Here is a 15201-nt window from a genome sequence, read left to right as displayed (position 1 = left end):
CACCCCAGCGAGGATGAAGCTGACGGTCGGGCTCGGTGGCTAGCTGATGAACCGCACGAGTCCTCGAGGATGGGTTACTGGAGCTTTCGTCGGAATTATACATTAGCATGAAATATGTGGCGCTGGCCGGGGCCATTGTCTCATTAGGGCGGGTCAAAGAGAGCCGGAGGAGACGCCGCGACCAAAGTTGAGATGACTAAATGGGACACGTTTGCTCAAAGAGAAGCAGGCCATGTTTTTCAATGAGTGTGGTAGTGCTCGTGATGGTGAAAGTGATCGGTGGGTGAGTGGATGGATGGACAGGGTTCAACACGGAGAAAATACAGTGTACGGTTACATAATTCATTTATTAGACCACCTATCATACTAACGAACTTTAATGCGGATTTTAACTCAACTTTTACACAATCTAGGTTCCTTTTTTTTTTTTTTATCTTATATGCATTATTCAAATTTGGTTGCAATCGAAATGATTTGTAGATTTGTGAGATAATTATTCTAAAACTAAAATGGCTGTGCACCTTACGCCTTTGGTTCTTGAGACTTTTTTGTACGTCTACTCAAGCCAGACCTGCCTGCCAAATTAGATTTTTCTCAGCAAAACTATCTCTGGCAGTTGAATTTTTCAAATGTTCCAGAGAAGGCAACTCAGGTAATTTTTAGGAGTCACAGCTGAAATAAGTTAGTCGACCTCTTGTGCATTTTACAACCTGGGTTCTAGAGATTTTTTTGTAAGTGAGTTGGACCTGCCTGCCAAATGTAATGTTGCTCTGTAAAACTGTTTCCAGGGGCTGAATTTTTCCAATTTTCAGGACACATTACTGAGCCAATATATCACGATTGTCTAAATTGGATAAAACCACCAGGAAAAATCCGCATTTCATCGGGTTTTGAGTCAGGTAAAACCCTGAAAATTTATATTTTAGCATTCAACATTTCATTTGGGTTTAAATATCTAATATAATTTAATTACTAGGGTGATATTGCGATATTAAAACTGCCACAATATCGTCGTTGTCATGTCACGATATTAAAAGCAGCACATCTGTTAAAAAAGTCAGGTTGATTTCCATTTGTGCATTTCTAGCACCCTCTGGTGGCTAGTTTTTTTTAAAGTGTAGTTTAATTTTCAGAAGGGATGTTTTTGCCCTTCTATGTTTAAAATCTACGCTAATGCTTGTGAACCAAGTATATGTGGAGGAACTCAATGTGTGCGTGCATTAGCAAGTAAGTGCCTCAATATTAAGTGTTGTTAGAGATGGTATGTTGTTTATATGCATTGCTGTTATGTACAAAAGCACAATATTGTGCTTTTTTGTTTGTTTGAGCAAGCTTTTTTTTTCCACAATATCGTTATAATTATTATATTGTGACCTTCATATTGTGATAATATCATATTGTGATGTTTGGATATCATTACATCCTTAATAATTACTGCGACATTCCCCAAAAATTATCTTGGCAAATAAAAATGTCATTTATTGTGCACATGCGGCATTAATCAACAGCAGTATCCGCCAGGTTAACCCTGGTTGGATATAATTACCAAACCTGATTGAAATCCCATGGCGCTGTTTGCAATTGTGTGCAAAACAAATGTGTTAATAAATAAATCTCAAGGGAAAAAAATTGACCAGAGGTGCAGATACTGAAGTGCGACACGGCAGCAGTAATTATCCTTTGCGCATTGAGTCATTTTCATGATGTATTTCAAAAGCAACACACCGCTCGGACGGCGGGTAAACGGGGGCTGGTCACACAACAAAAACACACAGGCTATAATTAGAACAGTAATTTGTTTCTGTGTAACAAAGCACTTTTGATTTCAGATCACACACAAAAGCTTATTTCATCCATGAATGCGTTACCTTAGAACTCAATCTTTTGCAAAGGCAGACTTTTTTTCCCTTTTTTTCTTTTTTTAATACGGCTCTTGTGTCGATCCCATTAATGACTACAATTCTGTAAACATGATTCTCAGGACAGCTAAATTGCTTGGAGTTACAAATACAACAAATCGTCATTTACTCGTGTGTTCATATGGCGAGCGCAGTCGCAAATGAGGAGCAAGTCGTACAATGTTTACAGAAAAAACAAATATGGTGGCAATTAGATGGGGCCGAGGTACACAGAGTTTGCATTCATAACAAACAAGCAGCGATGAGGGCAAGCCTTCAAAACAACGAGGCGCTCTAAAGCAGCTATTTCTTTTCTCCTTTCTCACACTGTCGCACGCACTCCCAGCAGACAACGTAGCGCTCTAAAGCTAAGTTGCAGTATTTGAGTAACCGGGAAAAACTCCACACAGGGATGCATCAATTGAGATTCAAACCCGGATCTCCTGACTACCAGGGAGAATTGCTAACCACTACCCTACCATGCTGCCCTATTTTTAGACTATCAAAGGACATCTGGTGCCGCTCAACCATCCCAGACTCCACCCGGTTACCTTCCTAATGCTCTCTTCTCTTCCCCAGCCACGCGCACGCGACTTTGAAAGTCACCTTGGAGATCCATCAGTAACGATGCGCCGGCATCGCCACTGTCACTGATGATGCCTCCGTGCCGGATGCCGTAATGACATTTGTACTAAGTGCGCTCGCCTCCTCCCTCTTGATGGATGCTTCATCATATTTGACGCGGGGAGGGGGATTAAGACGGCTCGGGACCGTCTATGACGGGTTCTCAAACTGGAGTCCGCGATAGCCGTAGCTTGGGGGTCTCCAAAGTCATTTACAATAAATTATGTTGTACCCTTTTTGATAAAGTGCTAGTGTGCTAATAAAATATACATACTAAACCAATTATTGATCCTCATTTTAGCTTTGGCCCAGTTAAACTGGGGATATGATTGTGATTTATCATAACATAAATCCATAGATTAATAACAGTCAATAAATGGTTGTTGATGGTGTATAAATACACAATTATGGCACATTTTTAATATGCAGTGTTAGATTTGCAATTTTTTGTAGCTTCTTTTAATAATTGTGCTCAGGCCAAAAGCCTCGTTGATTATTAAAGTATTGTTTTCGTGCATTCTTGCGGCATCTTGGTGCCAAGGAACTATGTCAAAATGAGGGGAGGAGGTTCAGCCCTGATATAAAAGTAGTGCATTGGTGCCATCTTGCAGCATGTATAGGCAAATATAAAGCTATTTAGCGGATGTCAATTACATGCGGATTTTGACTGGATGTCTTGAAAGACTTAAGACGTTCAGAATTTTTTTTCACTCCAATAAAAGGCAAAATGTTCATTACTATGGCATTTTTAGATACACATGGTAGTTAGTATTGAGTTGTGCTTATTAAGGGTTCCTTGGAAAATAATCCTTAAAGGGTTCCAGGACCCCAAAAGACATGACCTGACTCATTAGTCGGGCCAGCCTCACGTGCCCCGAGCGTGGTTAGGGCGCGGGGGTGGAGGAGTGCGCTCACCCCTACCCACTGCCACGCTTACAATCTAATCGGGCTTTGTAACCGCCGGCGTCCGGATTTATGTCAGCCATGAAACGAGGATGGAGGCGGTGTCCTCGAACCCTGCGGCCAGAGAGATTCCTTTACTAGGAAATTGGGTATCCCGCTTTGATAAGAGGTACTAAATTCCCATAAAGAGACATCAGGTCAAAATCGATCGGGTTTGTCATTGTGTGAGTTAGGGCCAAGAGTGCAGAAGAGGCGCAGATTACAGTAATGTGAGCAATTTCCGACAAATACAATAAAAGTGGAGTGTAAAACACAAAAAGTGCTATTATGGGAAAATGGCAAGAAGAGATTTAGGTTGGGTGAAACAAATACTGTAAGTAACTTCCTGAAACATAAACAACTTCCACATAGTATTTTTACAAAGCAAAAATCTTTTGAAAGGCTGAATGCTTGCGCCTTATTATTACGATACTCTGTCACTCTTCAAATTGCTTAACATCCGTGTATAAAGCTAACACGCCGACCCAAACAAAAGAAACACACACACGGAGATCAGAAGCTTTGCGCTTTTTATGGATGCGTTTGGTCGGCAGGAATTCGTTGCACATTGACCACGCGCTCCAGATAACGGCGCGAAATGCGGACCCGGTAACTCGGCTGTCTTTTATCGTCTCATTACAGCTTAACGGCGTCCACTCCGGAGAAAGGACAGCGGCGAATAAAAGCCGGCAGAGGCTTTGACGGATGGCAAATATAAAAGTGACAACACCTTGTCTCCGTGAACTTATAACGTGGTCACGTCAGTGACGCTACAAAAGCAGAAACCAAGAAAAGGAAGCCTTACGTTATAAAAATTATCACGCATCGCTAAAAAGGATTAATACCTTCTCAATACCGCAAGATGGTGGAAAAGATCTACTTTTGTCTAAATGAAAATCCTCAACTCACTTCAATATAGTTTTTTGACAAGCTGCAACAAGATGGCTGCAAAGCACTACTTACCGCTAACTTTAACTGTTCAACTTACTTCCTTGACACCAAGATGCCACAAAAGTACTTTTCTCGAAATCAAGTGTTCAATCATTTGATAGAAGCTTGTAAATAAAAAAAAAAAAGACTTTTGTCAAAACCAAAGAATATCCTGTATTGATTGTTAAAGTTTTAATTAAGTCAAATATTCCCAATTTCATTATTGTTTTCCTCTCCCTTTTTTTTAAGACCAGTTTTTGCAATCCAGTTGTTGTAAATATCTTCTGCCTGGTTGTGAATTCCGGGCAGCGCATCATTGATCTAAAGCGGCTACACCGGCACAAACCCTTGTCCAAACAAGTTGCTGTGATCACACGAACAGAAGAAAAAGAAAAAAAAAATCACACCCTCATCATTCGCTTTTCCTGCCACGTTGCGGCCTGGCCTCCATTTGCCTTGCGGGAGGGAAGGGAAAGGGGGGGGGGGGGTCGCTGAGTGGGGGAGTGTGGATGATCACACGAGCGCATCCTGAGCTGATAACGCACTCCTCCTGACCGTCTATCTGCCAGGCGGGGAGCGCGACACACTGAGTCAATGGGACATAAACGGAGGGAAATGAAAGGGGGCTAATTGTAATTGCTATCGTAAAGATGAGTGCAGCAAATGGGATGGCACATGACTTCTTGTGATTTTGCCGCCATGCCGCAATGACGAAACCTTAAGTTTTATGTCATCCATCTGTCTAGGATATGGTTTAAAAAAATGTTTTCGCTTTGTTATGAAAAACAGGATCACCCATTTTCATGTCCATCTTCATTGGCTGAATTTCAGCATGAACCTGTGCTTCATGCATGAATGGGAAAAAAAATGACTTGACAACCAGTCAGACTGGACCTGAAATTTGGGTGGTAACTTTCGAGTGCCTCATTGTTGGCCATGAGTGTGCACATGTTACGGAGAGAAAGGCAGATGAGCGAAAAGTGAGGAGGGGGGTGGGCAAAATGCTAAATGCTAGATGACATAGCATTCTTTCTTTAGGTCAGGGTTCACCAATTCCGGTCCTCCAGGTCCGGAGTCCTGCAGGTTTTAGACGTTTCCGCCTACCAAAACACCTGATACTAAAAATCAGGAACGTTATCAGGCATGCGGATGAGCTGATTATATGAAACAGGTGTGCTAGTGGGCGGAACCATCTAAAACCTGCAGGACTCCACACCTTGAGGACCGGAATTGGTGAACCCTTCTCTCGGTCACATATGGTATTTGATTGACAGTTGAGCTAGACCAAAAACAACAGCTCAATTTTTCTCAATTTCAAAGCTTCATTTTATACACTTGGCAATTTGTTTCAAGCACTCAAATTAGACAAGGGTGTTCACAACGTGCAGCACTCCCCATCAAAAGCAATCACGAAGCCAAGCGCTTTGATAGAGACGTCGTAGCAGAACACTGCTGAATGGTATAATCTACATCTTTAGAAGATTGAATCCAAGGCCATTGACAGTCAATCTAATTCGTTCCAGTGACAAGGTGAAGGCCAAAAAAGAGACAAGTGCTTTAAGCAACCGTCGCTGGGTAAGTAACCCCATTTGTCAGGTAAATAAACCCCTTCAACGCACTTGTATCTCAGCATCAAGGTGACTCCTGCTACACCCCCAACCCCTACTCACGCTACCCAATTCCTCCACTCCGCTGCGCTTCTCTGCAGGAGTTAAACTTTGAACACATCCGTTCGCTGTTGAACTCCGAGGGGGGAAGCGCGCCGCATGAGTGAGCAATGCTTACTTTGGAAGCGAGAGCCGATTCCGAGGTGGCCGGCGCCACTCCAGGGAGAAGTCGCCGCGACACGGGGAAGCGCTTCTACTAAATGTTTCAGGTTTGGACTTGACTACAACGGGGTATTCGCTCCTGAAAGCTTGAGTGTCCTTGGGGTTTTAGCGAGCATGTCTTTCAAGTGCTACAGTTCAGTGGTGTGCACAAAAAAATCTCCCAGACTGCAGTACAGTGGCACCTTGACTTACAAGTGTAATTAATTCCGTAACCAAGCTCGTAACGCAATTTTAAACGTTTTCCCTCATTGATAATCTGTCATTTTTTTGTTCATGTTTTTAATAAGTTGCATAAAAACACAATACAACAAATAGGTTTTATGAAGCTAGCTTTTGCTAATGTGAGTGTCTGATTTATTAAGCTGGTAAATGGACTGCTTCTTATATAGTGCTTTCATCGACACCGTATGCTGCCCAAAGCGCTTTACAATTTTAAGCCTCACATTTACCCATTCGCGCAAAGATTCACACACCAGTGGTCGGCTGCTGCGCTGACAGGTCCACTGGGAGCAAATCAGGGTTCAGTGTCTTGCTCAGACACTTCGACATGGTCACCAGGGTGAGGATCGAACCCACAACCTCACGGATGGGAGACGACCACTCTACGACTGAGCCATGCCACAAGTTGAACAAGTAAAGAAGAAGATATCGTTTTTTTAAATGTTAAAAACCAGGGTTTGGACAGCCAGCCGCCGTAGGCAATCTATTTCCTTATTTAAAGGTCTATGCATCGTTAATGTACCTTATTTACACCTTATTTCATGGTCTATGCCAGAGATTTCTAGACTGCGGTTGAACGCCCTTCAGGGGGTGCGCGAAATTGAAAATAATGGCGGTCTGGTGGGCAGCACGGTCGGTAAGTGGTTAGCGCGTCTGCCTCACATCCCATCACACTGCCAAAACTTGTTTGTTGGCAACTCTTGTCAATTGTTCGCAGATGTGGATGGAAGTGTGAATTTGTGTGTATGTGCGCTATAATTGACCTAAAAATAGCTCTTCACCGCTGGTTGTCATGACAACAGAGGCCGAAAGGCATGAACTCAACCTCAAAACAGACTGATTTCAGCAAGGCTAAAATAAGAGCCAGGCAAAAAGCGTGACACGAACACGTTAGTACGACACCTGGGAGCCGTTTGAAGTGATTTTAAAAAATGCATAAGTCTCCTTTAAGAAAAAGCCAAGCACGGACATCTTCGCCGAGAGGAACAATGCAACGTCCGTCCAATTATCCGTGTCTCCATCTTCTCCTCGCCATCTGCGGCTCGGCGGCGCTTTCCAGTAGGCTGACTCTAACCAACTATGACTGCGAAGGATGTTAAGTGCATGTAGATGAGCGGCCAGAGTAATCGCTCCCATCTGTAAAAGCGATGAGCAAATTGTCTCGGGCGACGCCTGGAAGGGGATTCCTTCACATTTTTTGGCCAAATACATTTTTACCCAAATATGAGCGGACTGCCGTGACTGATGGGTATTTTTATGCAAGAGATTCCATGCGTGGGCATTTGGTACCTGGGCCTTCAGTTGGGCTGACTTAATCCAGCTCTTAATACCACCATCGATGTAAATACGCAAACACAACACAACAGCACAAAACTGTGCCGCGTTCGTCATGAGAAGCAATTTGCAATCAATATTTATGCTCAGATAAAACCAATCAGACGACAGAATCATGATGACGTCATTAAGGGCCAACAACCTGACTCTGAGAGGATGAATTTGAAGTCTGATTAAAAGAATATTGTATTGCTAATACAGTGTTCCCCAAAATGTTTATAATTGTCTAGAGATGTCAGCATAGGTGGGTTTTTCATAAAATGATGGCTATACATTCCAAAAATAAAACTCAGGTTTGGGAAATCTGTGCATGTTTGTTGTTTTGTTGTTGTTGACTGTGTGATTGAAGTTACATGGGCTAGCACAACTAATTCTGAAGGCCTTGGGCAGATTAGATTGACATAGCAACGCGTACGCTGATTGGACAAAAAATATATAACATACACATGGCAAGCAGACCAAAACGTTTCTATCTACAATATCAGCCATCGGGAAAATGGTGGGAAAGACCACCGACTCACCCATGACCCGGAGCCTCTCGGCGCCAACCACCACCTCCTGCTCGTCGGCCGAGAAGAGCAGTTTGCCGGATGTGGATTTCACCTCGAACATATTCCCTCGCGCTTTGAACCCGCTGGATCCTAATCCCAACAAACACAAAAGCTGACACTTAAAATCCTTGAGATAAAAAACATTTTTATCATTGTCGTGCATGGTCCTGATATTGTGGTAGCTTGGCTAGCGAACAAGCTAGTAACTCGATTACTTTTATAACAAATCAAATTCCTGATTAAAATGAATTGAAATGAAAAATGACCGCCCTGTTAGCGCAGGGTTAACGTCTGTTGCGAGTGTTCTGTAAAAGGACACGTCGCAAGGGCCCTTGTTCAAAATTAAACAGAAAGTCAGCCATTTTGATTTGAAGCAGCCATGTTGGGTGAATTCCAGCGTTCTCTTAATGATCCACAACTTCAACAGTGCTCGACCTGCTAAAACACTGAAAGAAATTGAATGAAAGCCTTGTTTTGACACAGTGAGATGACCCCCCTCCTACCTCCCCCAAAAACAAAGTAGTACGCCAAAGTAGTAGAAAAAGGCGGCTGATTGACACTCGCAATTGATTCTGTCGCTCTCCATTTGGAAACGGGGGGGGGGGGGGGGGGGGCTGTTCACATCCCTTTCAGACAGAGTTCGCATGTCAGAGCCAAAAGACACTCGGTGTGCATGTTTACTCATAGTGATTTGTATAGCTCGCCGGTCTGCCAGGCTCTATTAGCGCCAGAGTGCAACGTCGCAGCAGAGTTACGGCGGGCGGGGATTGTGGCAGCCTGATGGAACACTGAAGTACCAGTGCAGTATAGCATGAAGGATTAACTGTCATGCAAACCACTAATTGTGCACATATATATATATATATATATATATATATATATATATATACATATATATATATATTTTACATTTCCATTACATAATACATTCCATTGACTTTTTGATCTGAAATTGCAGTTGTCTTCTTTAGCATCAGCACATCTGTCTTTTACCTTCTTTTGTCTCATGTTGACTCTTTTTAAATTGACTTCAAATGTATATTTAAATACCATCATGAAGTCTTACATGAAAGTTGAAATGCTTTGACGTTGCACAAACCAAACATGATTTGTGAACGCGAAGATCAGAAAGGAAAACTTTTTATTGTGGTGTTGCCCTCCGTGTCGTCAGCTTTTGAAAGCCTCTTGACAAGCGAAGGCATTGTTAAAAAGGCAATGTTTTTATTTTCGACCCGCGTCGTACCTGTTACGAGTTGCGTGAGTAGCTTGTTGTTGCTGTTGACGACGTTGACTGATACGTTTCGGGACGAATGCAGGTACAGAGGACGACCCTGAGGAAGGACAAACAGTAATACGTTTTTATTTCCTTAATAGTTCACAATGACCAAAAAAAAATTGTCAATTTTGTCAAACCATTCTGGAGAATTTGGATCCAAGTGTCATTGGTGATCTCAGACCCATCTCCAATTTACCATTTCACAGTTGAAAGAAAAATTACATTGAGGTAATCTCCCATCAGACAATCATGTACGGCGTCCCTCAAGGGTCCATTCTTAGCCTGCTGTTAATCTTTACCTGCTTCCACTTTCTCAAATCATACACACACATAACATAAATCACCATAACTATGCAGACCAATGATACAATGTATCAATGACATAAACCAATGCATGACAAATACATTTTCAATTTTCCACTTTTCCATCAGCACTTTATCGCATGTCACCGTTCATGCCTGAGCAATATTGTGGCCTTTTAAGCTATCTTTTATTATAGGTTTTATGAATTTAGAATTGCGTGGCTTCAGTGTAATAACACATGCCGAAACATGCAGAGTAGCACTGAGACTCTACTGGAGGAACTTCAACTCAGTTGAGACTTTCGTTATTATATGATTTGGTTGATCATTTTGGGAGTTTAAATATGCAATGTTTAATTTTCTTTTGTGTCAGTTATACAGTAAACTTCAACTGGGAGCGATAACAGCTTGACGAAAGCACGCTTTACCCTTTTTGGGAGCAAGAGAGTCTTCTTTTTGTTTCCTTAAGGACCCAGTGTGTAGTCCTTAGTACCATCCAGTGGTCAAAGAATAGCATTAGAAACACGCAGGAGCATGCACACTACACTGGCTCAGAGAGACCACATTTGGTAAGCCTACTACCAATTCTTATTTTGCATTAGCAAATGAGCATCTTGGTGAGCATCGGAGACTTGGCAGCCGTTGTGAAGCCCAGCGAGCGACAACGAAAGGCCGGGCAAGCTGGAATTAGCCAGAGCAGCTAACAAGAGTGGCTGCCGGCTAGCGGGAGTTAATCGGAGTCATAAGCTGGAGTGGCTAAAAAGAAGCTAGTAAAAAAAAAAGAAGCTAGTAATAGTGTGCGATCGACGAGCCCGAATCACGGGAGTTAGTGATGACCACCTTTAGGCCCCAGCTGTGGAAGGTAAGCTGCGGTCGATCGACCCATTTGGTCCGACACTTGATGCAATACCACCCGGACTAACTGTATTCGCAAAGTTGTCCTTTGGTCATCCGTAGCAGGAAGATGGCGGCGAAATATGGCAGCTCAATTAAGTTGAGACTACAGCCATGAAATATAATTAGTTATTAGCCTAGACTTACGATTGTATAACAAAAAATAAGTTTATGCGATATAACATATATTTTTTTGCATACTATTGACATTGTCGTTTTAAAAAAATGAAAGAATTATTAATTCACCACTAGATGGCGCTAGGGATTACTAAATGTGTCTTTAAAGTGATGTTATACATTTTTTCATAATTTTTTGACAGCGGCAGAGTGTGAACAGGCTCTAAGGAATACTTTTAAAAATACGTATTAAGTTTAAATGTGTTTAGCTTGAAAAAATATATTTTCAAATGGTTTCTCTGTTTGGCAAATTTTATCGCGAGGTGGGTTTTAAATGTACCACTCCCACTACACGAGAGTTCACTGTAAAACGCCAGCTTTTGATCTGTCGTCCCACATCCTTTCCCAATCGCCGCGGCAACGGAACATGTTAGTCCCAGCAGGACGTTGTCGTCTCTCACAAAACACAAAGAGAGCGTGTGTGTGTCTGCATATCTTTTCTTTAAGGCGGAGAGGCTTCATAAACGTGTCTGTTGCAAAGAAATCTCAGTGAGTCGTGCAAAAGAAGCACATTTGAAAGGGGAGCTGCAATTGGATGTAATTTCAAGTGCAGCCAATTAATTCTTATTGTTTCGTTTATGAATCACTCTTTGAATTTAAAGCCATTCAATGAAGAAGTGTTACAAAAAATTAAATTTAATTGCTGAAATGTGACGTGTGCGCAAAATATAGAAGGAAAATCATATATTTTTTAGCTGCAATAGTGAATGAAAGGACTAAAGCAGATATGTACAACTTACTTCATCGAGTAAGCTACTTACTGGTTTGGACTGGATTTCTTTGGCATAGAGAGGCTGAAGGAACTCCGAGTGCCCTTCCAGCTTGAGGCCCTTTTCTGTTATTCTCAGGTTGCCCATGCCGTCCTGCACGGAAACAAACACACATGTTGGTTATATTGTGTTTAATATTTCATGTACGTCCACCTTGTCACTCACGTATTTGCACTTCCAGCTCAGACGCACGCACACGGCAGCAAGAGAGGATATTAACCAGCGTCTTTATATCCTGCCTTTTCGTTTTTGCATCACCAGCTGGATCAGTGTAAAGATAAGACCGCGTCAAAGTGGAAATACTCTTTGTTTTTTGCCCTTGCGCCTCCCCCGGGTTCTAAGGGAGCACATGGAGATCAAGGCAGGTGAATCCCGGCGTAGCAGGGGATGGTTTTTCAAGTATTATATTGCAAAAAAAACGTATTGTTTGCTTTCCAATGTGGAGAAAATCGTGGCCGGGGATGTTAAACTGCCAAATATGGGTGCAGACAAAATTGTGGATTTGCAAACCACTGTAACAAATCGTTGTAGATGGCACTGTGACTTGACATGTCAATTTTTATTTTTCAGATTTTGGTGAAACCAAGCCAAACTCTATTTTGTAGGTCTGGAAAGAAGAGTCGAAATGTTCTAAACCTGCTGGCAATTTTCAGCTTTGAAAACGGCCGTTTTTTTTTCTCAATGTATCCCAGTAAATAAATACTAGTGACGGATGATGTGGAGCGAACTTATTAGCTGCATTGTTCAGTCATGCTATAAGAAAACTTCCAATCCAAACTGTTTTGTTTCTTCTCTTTAGCGTGCACACGGCGAGGCGAGCGGTCATGAATAATTCACGAGATGACGACGACTTCTTAGCAGGACACTCAGATGAGCATCTCCACCTTCTTCTTTTTCTTCTTCAGGGTCGCCTGCTTAAACTGACTTTCATCTCGTGAAAAGTCTTCAGCCTTGTTTGGGCTCCCTTGATGACAATTGTGTTTGTCGACTCGGCTTTTTATGCCACCTGCCATCCCTCGCCCTTCCCGCCGGCTTTGTTTTCAGGTTCAGTCTGACCACAGCTGCACTCGCATTGGGATGCAATTCAAGGAAATGGAAGACACACAAAAACTATTCATTAAAGTTGACGGGAAATCTAATTAGACTTCAAATTGGGAGTGTTGTTTTTTTCTTTTCTTATTTTTTTATCCCAGTTAAGTTATTCTTCAAAGGTGGTTTTCAGTCAGTTAGCCACTAAGTAGTCAATCACAATTATAGATGGGCAAATTTCTAGTAGGAGTTTGTCAAAGTACGAGCCCTGAAGTTCACCCGAAATTGCTGCTTCAATCCAAAATGGCAAACTTCCTGTTCAATTTTAGGTCCTTGAGACTTTTTTGTGCTTATGATGGACATGTCCGCCCAATTTCGATTGGTGAAACTGGTGTTGGGGGCAAAATTTTTACAACTTCCAGAGGAATCAGAGATAATGTAATGTGATTTTTTTTTCCAGGGCATGCAAGTGAATGACTTTTTGGGGGACGCCTTTGGGACCCGAAAATACTTCATTTTGATCAGGATACACACACTTGCCAAAAATTGTGAGTTTTCCGTTTTCTGATCTGGACTAACGACGAGCCCTTGAATTCGCCTGAAATGGCCGCTTCAGACCAAAATGGCCGATGTCAAGTTCAATTTCGGGCATGGGTCCTTGAGGCTTTTTTTTGTGCGTCCTGTCATAAGCAACATGTCTGCCTAATTTCGTGTTGAGTGGTTAATTGGGTGTCGGGGGCTAATTTCGTCAACCTTTCTAGCAGAATTTGAAATATTGTAAATTGAAGTCATCTGTTTCCAGACTGTGCTGCTGAGTGAGTTTTGGGGAGATGTGTTCGCCACCCCTAATTTTTTTTATTACAAGACAATTGCACAAGCTTTCAGGTTTCAATTGGGCATATTTCTTATTCGCCAGAAATTTCCACTTCAAACAAAATGGATTTCTTTCATTTTGGGCATGGGTCCTTGAGACTTTTTGTGTGGCTTGTTATGATTTTACCATTTTACCATTTTCCGTGTTCATCGTTGAAACTGGTATCTGGGGATATATAGTTGAAAAGACTTCTACTGCTACAAAAATCACAATCATTGCCTCCGCTGTCACCACGGAAACTTGTGGGGAGTGTTTGTTTGTGTGTACCTGTCGCTCTACCACTCAGATTGATTGGCGACCAACGAGCAATGGTGACATGGACGCTAACGTAACAGCTTGTACCCCCCCACCCCCAACCCATAAGCTTTCATCATCCTTCTCCTTCGTCTTCCTTCAGATGCCTTCGGGGGTACGGTGAAGCCCGGTTATCAATAATACAGAGCACTCAGGCTATTATTGAGTGCCTGTGTCGATATGCATCAAACCCCGGCTAACCCGAGGCTAAAGCAAATATAGACGTCTCGAGGCCCGGGGCAAATATCACAATGACTCCCGACATTAAAAATACACCAGTCGACAAAAGCTGAGGATTTCCATTATTTACACTATCGAGATGGAAGCACGGAAATTAACTGAACCAATCAGGGAGCATTTAATACACAACGGAAAATGCTTGAGAGGAGCAGGCGGGTGGTGGTATGCAGCGTGAGCAGAGAAAAAGATGATAGGGTGAAGTCTTGAAAAAGATTCAAGGATTTTGATCAAATAGCAACATACAAGCAAACAGACAAAAAGTATGACAAATAACTTATATCCGTCTCGATACCATTGTTGGACGATTGCATACTTCCAGTTTTGTGGGAACAGCTGGGGAAAGACCCAAACCTCCACTCTGAGTCTTTGGAATGAACTTTCTTAAGGTCGCAAAACCCAAGATTCGAAAATCTGCGTCCCCAAAACATTCTTCAAGGTAAATGAAGACTGAATTATCTATCTCGATATATGCCCTGCGATTGGATGTACCCCACTTCTCTCACCAAAAATCAGCTGGGATAGGCTCCAGTTACCCATATGAGCACAGATGTGAATGTGAGTCTGAGTGTTAAGGCTCCTTTTTCCATCTCGGTTGCTTCTCTGGTATGGAAGACCTACTTAGGACTCACCTCGTTGTTGAAAACTGTGGTTAAAAAAAACAAACAAAAAAAACAACTCGAGATCAGAAGGTTTATTTGGGCATAAAAAGACTGAGTGGATGAGTCACCATCTGCAGCCATCTGTTCAGCAAGAGTGTATAGCAAAAAGAAAAAGGGGAACTGTTGTTGTTTTGTTATTGAATGTCACGGTCAAATTGGTTCTGTTATTAAACCAGAGACGTTCATCGTTTGCACCCCTGACCCCGGTTATATTGCGGAATTTGAAACAATGCGTTTCGACAGTACAGTATACAAGTAAGTCTAAATTTAGAGAAGCGTGGCTTCAGGCTTCATGCAGGAACGTGTCCACCACAAGGTAACGTCACTTTTGCATGTTAAGTGCAAACTGCACATGTA

At 42.3% G+C, this 15201-nt stretch overlaps 1 protein-coding gene across 3 annotated transcripts in view; it reads right to left on the bottom strand.

The window, feature by feature from the left end:
- sgcd (sarcoglycan, delta (dystrophin-associated glycoprotein)) overlaps positions 1–15201 on the bottom strand; it is a 134018-nt gene that overhangs the window by 22126 nt on the left and 96691 nt on the right. For all 3 annotated transcript variants that reach the window (XM_086057854.1, XM_086057855.1, XM_086057856.1), the window contains 3 exons: positions 11740–11841; positions 9572–9659; positions 8299–8418 (listed from right to left, as the gene is read on the bottom strand). In XM_086057854.1, the coding sequence (XP_085913980.1) occupies positions 8299–8418; positions 9572–9659; positions 11740–11841 (310 nt within the window). The remainder of the gene's footprint in view (positions 1–8298; positions 8419–9571; positions 9660–11739; positions 11842–15201) is intronic.

The sequence above is a fragment of the Leptonotus elevatus genome, chromosome 16, assembly GCF_054856555.1.
Source record: "Leptonotus elevatus isolate MCC_2025b chromosome 16, RoL_Lele_1.0, whole genome shotgun sequence".
Lineage (NCBI taxonomy): Eukaryota > Metazoa > Chordata > Actinopteri > Syngnathiformes > Syngnathidae > Leptonotus > Leptonotus elevatus.
Note: the sequence above shows the minus strand (reverse complement) of the source record. Positions and strands in the feature narration are given on the sequence as shown.